The sequence below is a fragment of the Sciurus vulgaris genome (genome assembly GCF_902686455.1).
Source record: "Sciurus vulgaris genome assembly, chromosome: 16".
NCBI classification, from domain to species: Eukaryota; Metazoa; Chordata; class Mammalia; order Rodentia; family Sciuridae; genus Sciurus; species Sciurus vulgaris.
Window position 1 is genome coordinate 31,937,888 of NC_136477.1, and position 12,758 is coordinate 31,950,645.

General features: G+C 44.2%; 1 protein-coding gene and 1 pseudogene across 2 annotated transcripts in view; one reads left to right on the forward strand and one right to left on the reverse strand.

The window, feature by feature from the left end:
• TRIM71 (tripartite motif containing 71) overlaps positions 1-12,758 on the reverse strand; it is a gene marked incomplete at its 5' end in the record, with an annotated part of 68,601 nt that overhangs the window by 11,853 nt on the left and 43,990 nt on the right. The window contains one exon of the mRNA XM_079113979.1: positions 8,507-8,674. Within this exon, the coding sequence (XP_078970105.1) occupies positions 8,507-8,674 (168 nt within the window). The remainder of the gene's footprint in view (positions 1-8,506; positions 8,675-12,758) is intronic.
• LOC306646554 (large ribosomal subunit protein eL30-like) lies at positions 5,759-6,130 on the forward strand (annotated as a pseudogene). The gene has a single exon. The product of its transcript is annotated as a large ribosomal subunit protein eL30-like (transcript).

The window sequence follows — 12,758 nt, forward strand, 5'->3', positions numbered from 1 at the left end:
GGGTTCAAGCCCCAATATACCAAAGGGAAAATAGTTACACCTTGAGAAAAAGAAGCAAAGTGAAAGCAGTGGAATGCTCTAAAAAAAACAATAACAACACGGGGGGGGGGGGGGGGGGGGGGGGGGCCCTGCCCTCTTAACACCCTAAAGCACAGAGAGGGTACACTACAGACATCCTTCACACACCCTTTGTTGTTGATATCCCCAGATCCTCTTTACAGAACTACCTGGAATTAATTCAATATTTACAAAGTCTGGGTTTCTTTCTAGAACTGTTTTGAAGACACGCTCTCTCAGTCCTAACTCAACTCTGATTCGCGACCAGAATGACTCTATATCATGTACACAGAATGTGATCCTACTAAGTTATACACTATATATGTATAATATGTCAAAATACACTCTAGTGTCATATATACCTAAAAAGAATTTTAAAAAGAAAAAAAAAAAAGAACTGATTCACAGCCAGCTGTTCATCAGACATACTATTTACTTACCCTTTTTCTTGGGGGGTGGGGGACTGGGAATTTGACCCAGGGATGCTTTGCCACCAAGTTATACACCCAGCCCTTTTATTTTCTATTTTGAGACAGGGTCTTGCTAAGTTGCTGAGGCAGGACTTGAACTTGCTGATGCTCCTGCTTCAGCCTCCTGAGGTCACCGGGATTAATGGTTATATGCCACAGCACTCAGCAACATGTGCAATTTAAATACCAGATAAAAACCAGATATTCAATGGGGAAACGTACCTTTAATAGATATACCCTCCCTGTCCAGAATCAAGTTATTGGAAGCTAATGACAAACACACAAACTAATCTTGAATAAGCAGATGAAGACATCAAGACTTGAGGAAAAGAGGTGTCCCCGACCTTTGGAGGAGGTTAAAAGCCGACGTGCAGTAGGGGGCTGCTAATTTGTTACAGGACAGGGGTTGGGAATCTCAAACTTCCTGGCACCAATGAAATCACAGAAACATGATCAGTGGTGTCATTAAAAAGAGTCCCAAAGCAATCAGAAAAAAAAGGCAAAAACTTCTCCACCTCCAGGGAAGCAGGGGAGGGAGGAGAGGAAAAAAAGACAAATGCTCTTGATGGAACAAAGAAGATGGAGTTCCTGAAGTTTTTCCCAACAAAAGTTGGTGAGTTAGGGATGAAGCTCAGGGTTAGAGGCCAGGGTTTAATCCCCAGCAAAGCAAAAAATAAAGAAACAAAAGATGGAAACTGGAAATTAAACAATCCCCAGCTCTGATGTTCTGTCCAAAGTCACAGATACTCATTTCAGGGTGATATAAAAAGTCATTAAGGACTCAAAACTAATTTGCAGATTTGGTCCACCCAGAATCCTCTACTTCTGGTGTCTTCTTGCTCATTCATTTGGTCCAAAGGGAGTTAGTCACCAAGCATGGTGCCCATGGCCTTAGGACTGCACCCAAAGAGGGGAAATGAAGGAAGCCAGATCAGACCAAATACGGAAGCCAGATCACCAAATAATTGCCCTTCTTTGGAATTTAACATATGGGTATTCCACGCATACCTTCACCCAACCCAAAAAGGGCAGAGAGGGAAAAATAAGCTCTTTCCCTGAGGGTGGCCTGCCCTAACAGGGTGAGCCAGAAGAGAACTCCGTTTATGTCCACCATTCTCTCTGAGGCATGGATTAAAGAATAAGAACAAGGTTCCCAGGAGGGGAGGGGCAGAGTGAAGCACTGGCACCTAAGCCTGAGTTCCAGGTACCCAAATGGCAGTCTATGCTCTATAGGAAACCTGAGACTGTTCAATACCTTTCAGTCATTTGCAATCAAGAATGCTCATGAAGACAGTGTGTGAGAGCTTTTAGTTAGCTCACAGTGCGTCACAGCTCTTCGACCATGAATCAACACCCCCTCCACCCGCCCCAACATTCAGGGATAAGAGGTGGAGAGGAAAAGGCAAGCCACTGGGTGGGAGGAGGCATGGCACACAAGCACAAGGCCTCTACACACATGACCTCTGGCAGGTTACTTGATATCTCTTTGCAAAACAAACAACAGCACACACACATTGCATGGGACCGCTACTTACACACAGGGCACATATCTGAGTGTGTGGAATAGAGCAAAAGCTCCAAAAAGGGGGGTATTAGTTCCATCTACAGTTAATGCAACCTGGGATCCTGGGTAAAGCAAATGTATTTTACGCTTGCATTTCCACATCTGTAATTGGGGGTGGGGGTGGGGAATCTCCTTCCTTGAAAAATTTAGATTTGATAGACTCTGCAAGAGCTAGACATTCTCTGAATTTGTCGTGACAAAATTTTCTCTAGGCAGCAGGCAAAAAAGTGTCGGCAGGTCACCTGATTAAGACAGGGGATGCAAGTCTGGATTCACTATTGCATTTACTCAAATTTAAATAACTATGTTAAGACGCTCAGCTCGGTTCCTTTCATTCCTTTGTGAAATGGAGCATAATCTATTATTACTTGTGCTTTAAATGGAAGAAAGCCCATTATGTTTACTTTTTTAACTTGGAAGACAATATGCCCAATAAGTGAAACAGAGAGAGCAGGACAAGACAACTACTGTAGGTTGTCTGTAGGTTTCCAGCTCACCTCTCTTACTACGAACACCAAATGAAAAGTAACTGAAGCTCCATCTTACTCAAGGCTACAAAGAAAGCCAGACTTAAAGCTCCCTTACAGATGATGTGGTCCTAAGACTGGGTTTTGGTCAAACAGACACAAACAGAAGTGTTAAGCCAAGGCTTCCAAATTTCTTTAAAAGGTGATGTACCACATGCCTGTTAATTGCAGCGACTCAGAGGCTGAGACAGGAGGATCCCAAGGTCAAGGCCAGCCCCAATGACTTAGCAAAACACTGTCTTAAAATTAAAAATAAAAAAGGCTGAAGATCTAGTTCATGTTAAAGAACTCCTGGGTTTGTGGCTCAGTAGTAGTGTGTTCACCTAGCATGCATTGAGGCCCTGGGTTCGATACTCAGCACCATATAAAAATAAAATAAAGGTATTGTGTCCACCTACAAATAAAAAATATATCAAAAAAGAGAACCCCTGGGTTCAATCCCCAGTACAAAAAAAGGAAAAGAAAATCATAAAGTGTAACTGGCTATAAAATCCTCACTCCTACTATTCACCATTTATAAGGAATATCTCCCCCAAAATGAGGGTCACTTCCCTCAGGGGAGACTCCCAAAGGAGCAAAGAGTTACTTCTACCTTTAAAACTTTAGATATTTTCCAAAGTATGAAATAACCAGTTATTTATCCAAAATAGTAATATGTATTACTGCTCAAAGCAGCTCTATTTTTTTTATAAGTTGTATTTACATTTTATTTGGTCCTTGACCTATTAGTATATTCCTGTTTAACACCTTTTTTATTTTTGCATAGAATAATATTCATCTGTCATACTTTTTAGTTTGTTTTCCTACTAATATGCTGAAAGTTTCCTCTATCACTTCTAAGCATTGAGTTCCCTCATGCATTTGGTTTCTGATATACATATCCACCTAAGTTTAATGCTTTCCTCTTAATGCAGCCCTTTAACATGGCTGGGTTATATTCTGGTGTGGATTATTATTAGTAGTAGTAGTAGTAGTAGTAGTAGTAGTAGTACTGAGGGTTTAATTCTGAGCTACATTTCCAACCCTTTTTAAATTTTGAAAGTGTCTCAAAATAAATAATTTTAAGACTATGTAGCTGAGGCTGGCCTCGAACTTGCAGTCCTCCTATGTCAGCCTCCCAAGCTGCTGGGATTGGAGGTGTCCTAGTTTCTATCACACCTCTTATTTGGTTTAATGTCTTACCAACTCTATAGGGTTACTGGCAAAATAAAGCCTATTTCCAAGATATCTAGTGTTACTTGGGGTCAATTTGTCAGTACAAATAAACAGTTTTTAAATAATGGCATATGCTGGTAAATGGATAGAAATAGAGAAAAAGCATGCTGAGTGAAATAACCCAGACTCAGAACTGTACGTTTTCTCTTGAGCATGGAAGCCAGAGCAAAATAAAGCAAAGAAAGTGGCAGGAAAGCAGATTGGATATATAGGTGTAGAGTAGGCGAACAAGGAGGCGGCGGAAAAGAAAGGAAAGGGATAGAAATACAGAATGAAATAACAATGGCTTCTTACATACATGTGCCTAAATTTCACTTGTATACATAGGCAGAAAACATGGATCAAAAATAAGCAAGTCCCAGTGGCTTGGGAGGCTAAGGCAGGAGCATCATGAGTTCAAAGCCAGCCTCAGCAAAAGCGAGGTGGTAGGCAACTCAGTGAGACCCTGTCTCTCAATAAATACAAAATAGGACTCGGGGCGTAAGCTCAGTGGTTGAGTTCCCCCGAGTTCAGAGTTCAATCCCTGGTACTAAATAAATAAATAAGCAAGCAAGCAAAGGAGTGAAAGGAAGATCAATATAAGAGGGGAGGATGAAGGAAGGGAAAGAGGAGGGTGATAGGGATTGAAACCAAAGTCTTTGCATGTATGATTTTTGTCAAAATGAACCCAAATACTATGTACAATTATAATGCTTTAAAAAAATAAAAACAATAAAATTAAAAAGCTCCTGGGACATTGTGTGCGCCAATATGTAACAATGAATCTCATCATCATGTGTAGTCCTAAAACACCAATAAAAATGTAGAAAAGATTAAAATTTAAAAACTAAGAGCTCCCGGGGAACTAGGCATAGTGGTGCATGCCCATAATCCCAGCAACTGGGGAGGCTGAGTGAGGCAGGAGGATCACAAATTGGAGGCCAGCCATGGGAGCTTCGTAAGGCCCTGTTCTCAAAATAAGAAGAGACTCTGGGGGACTGAGGATGCAGCTCAGGGGTAGAGCTGCTTGCCTGGCGTGTATGTGGGGTTGATCTCCAGCACAAAGAAAAGCAGGAGTGGGGAAGAGACTGGGGATGTAGCTCAGTGGTAGAGTGCCCCTGTAGTAGAGTTCAATCCCTGGTACCACAAATAAAGATATATAAAGATATAAAAGCTCCTGGGAGCACAGAGTATAACTCAGCCGCAGAGAATGTGCTTGGCATGCATGAGGCCCTGTGTTCAATCCACAGCACCAAAAGTCAAAGAAATAAGTTCCTGAATAACACATTTAATGCATTAATACATTACAAAGAGCAAATGAATAAAACCAGGACAGGTTCTTACACCGATGACTGCTACATCAAACTTGTTAATGTTCCCTGTTCCTACCATGTAACCATAGAAATTCTACACTTTTGTTTAAGTAGATTAAGCGATTTAATAGAAACAAGGGCTAAAATAATACATACATTTTCAAAAAGCCACTGTCCTGCCCCCAAAATTTCCATGTTAAAGGCTTGTATTCATTCCCTCTCAATGTTCACATTAAGACAGTCTTCTTATCAGCTTTGCTATACTTTTTTTTAAATATTTTTTAGTTGTCAATGGGCCTTTATTTTTATTTATTTACTTACATGCAGCACTGAGAATTGAACCCAGTGCCTTACACATGCTAGGCAAGCGCTCTACCACTGAGCCACAACCCCAGCCCTATACTCTTAATATAAACATTATTAAATGACAGGGTAAGAACATGGTGAGCTTTCTACTTCATTACCATCTCAAAACTTCAGAGGCTGACCCATTTTTCCATTGCTCTGGGACCAGTAAAGCAAAAAAATATCTGTAGCTTCACACACAAATTAAATCTTGATATAAAAATGTCTTTAGAGCTTTCTAGCTCTCCGGCCATCTTGATGGCTACTCTTGGTTGGGGGCTGTCCCGCATCTAAGGCAGGAAGATGGTAGCCGCAACGAAGACGAAAACATCTCTGGAGTCAATCAACTCTAGGCTCCAGAGTGGAAAATATGTGCTAGGGTACAAACAGACTCTGAAGATGATCAGACAGGGCAAAGCGAAATTGGTCATCCTCACCAACAACTGTCCAGCTTTGAGGAAATCTGAAATAGAGTACTATGCCATGTTGGCCAAAACTGGTGTCCATATCACTAGAGTGGCAACAATATCGAATTGGGCACAGCAGGCAGAAAATACTATAGAGTGTGCACACTGTCTATCACTGATCCAGGTGATTCTGGTATCATTAGAAGCATGCCAGAACAGACTGGTGAAAAGTAAAACACACAAATTTTTTCTTTAATAAAACTTGGCAGAGCTTCTTAAAAAAAAACAAACAAACAAACAAAAAAAAAAAAAAAAAAAACACTACCCTGTTGTACCATGGCTACTTTTCCCCATGTCTGCCAGATGTACTTTTCAAATAACTTTTGGATGAGATGTATCCCAAGACAGGGACCTCACGTGTGCTGTGTTCCCCGAAGATCCTAGGACAGTGCTCTCCCTTAGCGCTGCCATTAATATTGTGGGAACCCGTGCCAACTCCTCCCATTCTCTTTGCCTGTCTGTCTGAAGAACAGAACTATTGCCATTTTTACCAGCAGGCCTTGTACAAAACGCTTCTACATATGAAATCTGGGCTGCACCAGCCTTCTGGGCTTGGGAATAGAGTTTGTTTCTACAGTGTATGTGAGGAACAAACTGGATTTTTCAGTCAATGGAATGAAAAGCTAGTGCCCTCAACCTTGAACAAAGGCCTGTGCGGGCAGCTGAGATGCTCGGAGGGAAAGAGCATCTAAGTTTCCATCAACACCCAGGAACCACTTATGCAAAAAGAGAGTTTCTGAACTGCCAGATGGTTGGGTTTTTTTCTAGAATGGCCAATGCACTGAGGTCTGATAAACAAACTACCAACCAAGCAGCCTCAGAAAGAAAGATGTGTCTACCACACCCCAGTCTTCAGATTACTGGCTAAAGCACTATAACCCAAAGCCAAAGAGGGTGCCAAAACACACGTGCATTGTCACATGTGGACCTTCTGTGTCCGCCCCAAACAACCATTTTCTGCTCCTCTTTCTCAACAAAAAGCTCAAATTTCCACCTCTGAGATTGCACCATTTGAACCCCCTCCATGAAGTTACGAAAAATCACTGACAACTCGTTCTTCTCCAAGAGTGGCTGAGCTCACAATGTGCAGAGCACCAGCGATTCTCTCATTTATGTTTCAAGGAAACCTGGAGGATTCTCACAAGGACAGAAAGGGGTCAATAAAATTCTACCATCTGGAGGGTGAGGGCCAGAAACCTGCAGCCCTTGAAGCTCCCCAGGAGATGCACCATGGAGGCTGGGCACCAGAATGGAGGAGGTTCCACGTGGAGGTCCTAATAGTAGTGGCGTAAAGCAGAACACACAGCTGGGCGTGGTGGCTGAGGCATGAGGATGGCAAGTCTGAGACCAGTCTCAGCAACTCAGGCTCTGTCACAAATTTTTCTAAAGGGCTGAGGTTTGTAGGTCAGTAGCAAAGTGCCCCTGGGTTCAATCCCGAGTACATCAGAAAAGGGGTGGGGGGGTGGGGGAACAGAAAACACAAAGCTCTTTATCATCATCTCTCTTCATCTGCAGGGACACAGATACACTGTCATACAACAAATCCACAACCCTAACAGTAAACCCTAGACAATATGAAGGCCACTGCAGGGGGCGGGGGGGACTGGTGTATCAATGACAGAATGAGTCCCTCAAGAAATGCAGACTCTCAAATTTTATAACTGCAACATCAGAAAATTTTACTTCAATATCATGCAGATAACCGTGATAACTGCTTAGAAACTCATGAAATAAAATCCACCTTTCTCCAGGGAACAGGATCTCAATTCCTTAGCTCCTTCAAAAAAAGGAACATATTTCTCTCCCAAAAAAGAGAATGTATTTTAAAAAATAATTCACCTATTCAAATACTCCAGAAAGTAAATAACACAGGTTTCCATGCAATTTCTGTTGGAGCTTATTTGGCAGCTTCTCTTGACTTTCAGCCCTATCCTATAACAGGGAGAACATGTGCCATGATTCCCTGATTCCTAAAACCTTGTCACCTGGATCAGACAAGAAGATTTAAAAGCAATCCAGGTACAGTATTACCTAACCATGTTAATCTCTGTCAGTTCTCAATAGTACTCATGCCCCTCTTTAACCCTACAGTGATGGAAATCCAACAAGGGTTTAAATAACCAAGTCTTTATCACCCACGAAGAGACTGAAAATTAAATAAAATGCTTGTGTTCATCACTTCTCAACTATAAATAAGTAAACCTGTACAGCAAATACCTTTGCCAAAAAAGCTCCAGTGTCCAATTTCTGCAATCCTGGTTGGAAAATGCCAACGTCTACTTGGATTTGGGGAAGAGGCTGGAATTTCAGGTAACATGAAAGTAATGTGATGGGGCTCAACCTAGGTGTGTGGGGATCTGACTAATAACTTGGGTCAGATCCCTATTATCCTCCCAGGAAGGTGCTGGGCACTCTCCAGGGATCACTGCTGCATGGATATCACAGGAGCTCCTTCTGGTCATTATTCCACAAGCCCCCACATCACAGTCTGCCCAACTGTGTCTCCACATTCCGGCTGACAAGGAGAAGAAAAGGTTCCCAAGAGATCAGTGAAGGGTAGAAAGCTGACCTGGATTGCCTGGCGTCCCTGCTGGGCATCTGCCAGCAGCTGGATGGTGAGTGCCCTCGAGTCCTGCAGCGCCTCCTGGAGGTAGATGAAGCTGTGGCCCCCATGTCGGCCCATTGTGCACTCCCGACAGATGGGCACAGAGCAAGTGTCGCAGTACAGGTGCAGCACCTGGAGACCAGAGAGAGGACAGGTATGAGAGGTGCAGGGTGCAAGAGAAAAGAAAGCAACTGTGGTACCCGGGGTCCCAGAACCCCACATACCCTCTTCCCAACAAGCAAGCACCCTCCTACAGGTGTTTCCCTCTTACTCTGCCCCAAACCAAGCAGGAAAGCCCACCTTAGATTGGAGGTACTGCCACATGCCACTAATGGTGGCCAGAATCATAACTGAAACGCTTCGACAAAAAGAAGCAACAAAACAACTCTCCAGGCATGGGGGATTTCCCTGCAACTCTGCTTAATTATCCAGTAAATTGTAAAATGATGTCGCCTGATCAGGATTGGTGGTCTGAACTAGAGAATATCAAGAGTTTCTGTGGCACTCAAGTTACCTTGTATGTGTTAAACATACCCAACAGTCAAGAGCAGTTAATAAAAAAAATAAAATGAATGACGACTGAATGAATGAAAAAACACCCTGTATCAAGAAGCCCAGGGTTCTCTGCAGAAGGCGCAAAGCTCGTGTCTCCCGGTCACTTAAGCAAGTCACAGGCTTAAGTTACTGGAACAGGCATAAAACTAGTGGTGAGGCCACAGCTTCTTGTCTTTCTTCTTCCTGCCAAGTTATTCCAAGAAATTGAACCTGAGAGGCAGCCAGTGCTGACAGAACTGCCGTATGTGATGTTACACACTTCCCTGGAGCCCTGCATGCTGGGAGGCAGAGAGAAGGGCTGGCACACCATCATCTGCCGATACACAAGGCACTCTCAAGAAAGCATGCTCCTTGGCACAGAAACTGGGCCTGGCTGGGTGCTGTCTTTTGACAAGAGCAGGGCACTTAGCACCACTCGGTAGATGTTTGCAGGATTGATTTAAAGAGCAGAGCTTTGATTCGCCTGCATACACCTGAGCATGAGCGAAGCAGACACTCAACAGGCAGAGAAGCAGTGTGCAAGGAATGGGAGCAGGGTGCTTTTCCAAATACTGCAGCACGTGTTCCATCTCCAGACAGATGAAGGGATGTTGTGGTGTGCTCAAGGCCACACAGTTAATAAGGACACCCCCAGGAAGCCACCGTGAACCTTCTGAAGAGCTAGTTCCAACACATGCATGGCCCTGGCAACCTCATGGGGAGCACAAAACACCTTGCTAGGCAATGTGGAGCTCCAGGGTGTAAGCCGAGCAGGAAGCAGCCAGGGCTGTGTAGATAGACTGAGAGGCCTGGAGGCAGCCCTGAGGGCCCCACCCAGAGAGGGAATGGGGATGGAGGCAACAGTGAGAAGGCTGCTGCTTCTCTCCTTTGAGGTTTTTATTTTCTTGAACATCCAAAATCACAGCCTGAAGCATGTCCATAGGAAATGTCCTCCCCAAAAGCCTTGAGGAGGAGCTGCTCCGCTCAGGGCTGTCAACAGGGACGTCTATGGCCCAGCACGGCCTAGACTTAGAAACTGAAAAGTTTAGAGGGAAAGAAATGTTGGGATTCAGAACTAGGAAAAAGTTCAGCTTCAGGATATTGTTTTTAATTAACTTTCTAAAGAAATGGATCTGAGGGTTGGGGTTGTGGCTCAGGGGTAAAGCACTCACCTAGCCCATGTGAGGCCCTGGGTTGGATCCTCAGCACCACATAAAAATAAAGTAAAGGTATTGTGCCCACCTACAACTAAAAAAAGTGGATCTGATGTAGGAGGTTTTACAGACTCTATACCGGGAAATGTGAGAAAGTTCCTAACTTTACTACCAGGTCAGAGCACTGCAGTACAACAGCAGTAGCCTGAAGCCAGGTGGTGAGGATTTGCCTCCCTCACGGCCAATTGCTTTTTAAGCAGGTCCACCTTTTAGAGATGAGCTAATCCTTCTAATCTGTTAAAACTAAAAAATTCTCAAGCAAAGTCTACATACTAACCAAAAGATGCTAAGCTGGATAAATCCAGGGAAAATTCCTAGGCTGACTTTCCCCCCCACCTCTTTTTACGATGTGGTGCTAAAGCAATTCTACCAGTTTCAACAACCTCAGCCACATTCCTTCCCTTTGCTCCCTCCATTTGTCATGGGAATAAAGGGATCAATCCTATGCTAATGTGAAGTGTGAAAACCTTCTATCAGAAGGTTCCTTTTAAAATTAGAATAAAACACAGCTCTGAACCCTCTGAGGTCTTCTCCTTTCTACCAATCAGCTACGCAACTTGAGACCACATCTATTTTCTTTATATCTTTTCTCAGGACAGCTGTGTGGACTGGCCAAAGGCCCCTTGCTTCCTTCAGGCTGTGGGTTCAAGCAAACATAACAGCCTAGGACTGCTCTGCACTTCAAGGCCTGGGAGTGGAAAAGAACCTCCGGCTGTTAACCAGAGCCCAGCACGACCTGGCTATGGGGCCATCTGTCCAGTCACCTCCTTTGACCTGCCTGGGCTTCAGTCTCATCTGTGAAACAAACAGGGGTCTGACTAGGAGACCCTTTCCAACCCTGAAATCCCAGGACCCCTCTCTAGGGACTTGACAACAGAAACCAAAGGGCTTCCAAGGAATTCTGGGCTGAACTAGGAAGCTGGGCCCGGACTGCAGTTGTGCGTTTGCAAGAAATTTTCTGAAGCTTGTTTGTTAACCTTGAAACAGCTTACATAGTGTGCTTAGAAGATTCCCTATGAATGGCTAAATCTTAAAGGACTCTGTAGATGCAGTGGCCAGAAATGAAATTCTGGTCAAAATAGATGATGATGGCAGGAAAAGAGAGAATGTCCAGAGCCCTTGGCACCACCAAACCTTCCCATGTCCAGGCTTGAGAGCCTCCACAATGAGTCAAAGGAGTCCCTGCATGGAATCCCACCTGGCGCCGTTTGACATGGGATCAGAGCACTTCTGAGTGCCCACACTGGCTGCAGAAGAGCTCGTGCTTCTGCAGTTCCAGGTTTCCCAGTGAGGGCTGGGACTGGGCAGCACCCAACTGCTACCTAGCATGCACATGGCCCTGGTTTCATCCCCAGCATCACAAAAAATGAAGACGAAAGCAGGGGCTGGGGTTGTGTGGCTCAGTGGTAGGGCGCTTGCCTCCCATGTGTGAGGAACTGGGTTTGATCCTCAGCCCCGCATCCAAATAAATACAGTAAAAATCCACTGACCACTAAAAAATATTTTTAAAAAAGAAAGTGGGGCTGGTGGGGCATGGGGGCCAGATGAATGCAATAGCCTGAGTGCTTATAATTAATTACAATTTTTAGAAAGAATGCAATGGTCCAAAAATTGTAAAATTAAGTAAACTCTTGTTAAGTTTTCCAGCTACAAGTTGGGGTAAAACTTTGGGAAGATTTCCCAGCTTGTTTAGGAGTTCCACGTGTTATCTACCTGTAATTTCTGATATTGAAAAACAACAATTTTAGAGCTGCTGAAACACAATCCATAGGTAAGCGTGCATATGGATGCAATTGTCTTTGCAACAACTGGAAGATTATTTTAAAGGAATAAACTGGACCATTGCAGAGGGTCCCATGGCCAGAAATGTGGTAGCAGCCATGAACAGCTTCTCCTGGGACCGACCCGGAGTGGGGGTGGGGTGGGGGGATGGGCGGATGGGGAAGAAGTCCTCTGGCGGCAGGAATTCCAGGGCCTAACACTGCCCATTTGGGGCTTCCCAGGCAGATGCATGGACACGCCCCTTCGGGCCTGGCGACAATCTGGCTGCCCCAGCTAAATGGAGCAGGTTTGACCTCTGACCCCCCTAGTGACCACCCTCTTCCCTGCCCCCAGCTTCCAGAACGTCCCACCCACTGCCTTCCTCTCCCAAAATTTCTAAAATACCAGGCAGAGACAAAGACCTAGGAATGTAGGCCCAGCAGGAAAGGAACTGGGGGTGGGGGAAGGTTAAAAGAAAAATAAATAAATAAAAATACAAAGTAGGCAGGTTTGCTTCAGTCGGTGCTGAAATAAAGTGCTTTGTTCATGAACAAGACGTGCATGTGTGTATGCTCTCCTTGGACCCAGTTTTATACTCTCTGTGGTCCAACAAGGGGCACACATACCCTGGGCCTCCTGTTAGAACCCACACACATCTGAAGAAAGAGCATCAGGTTTAAAGTACAGCTACCCATATCAAAAGAAGA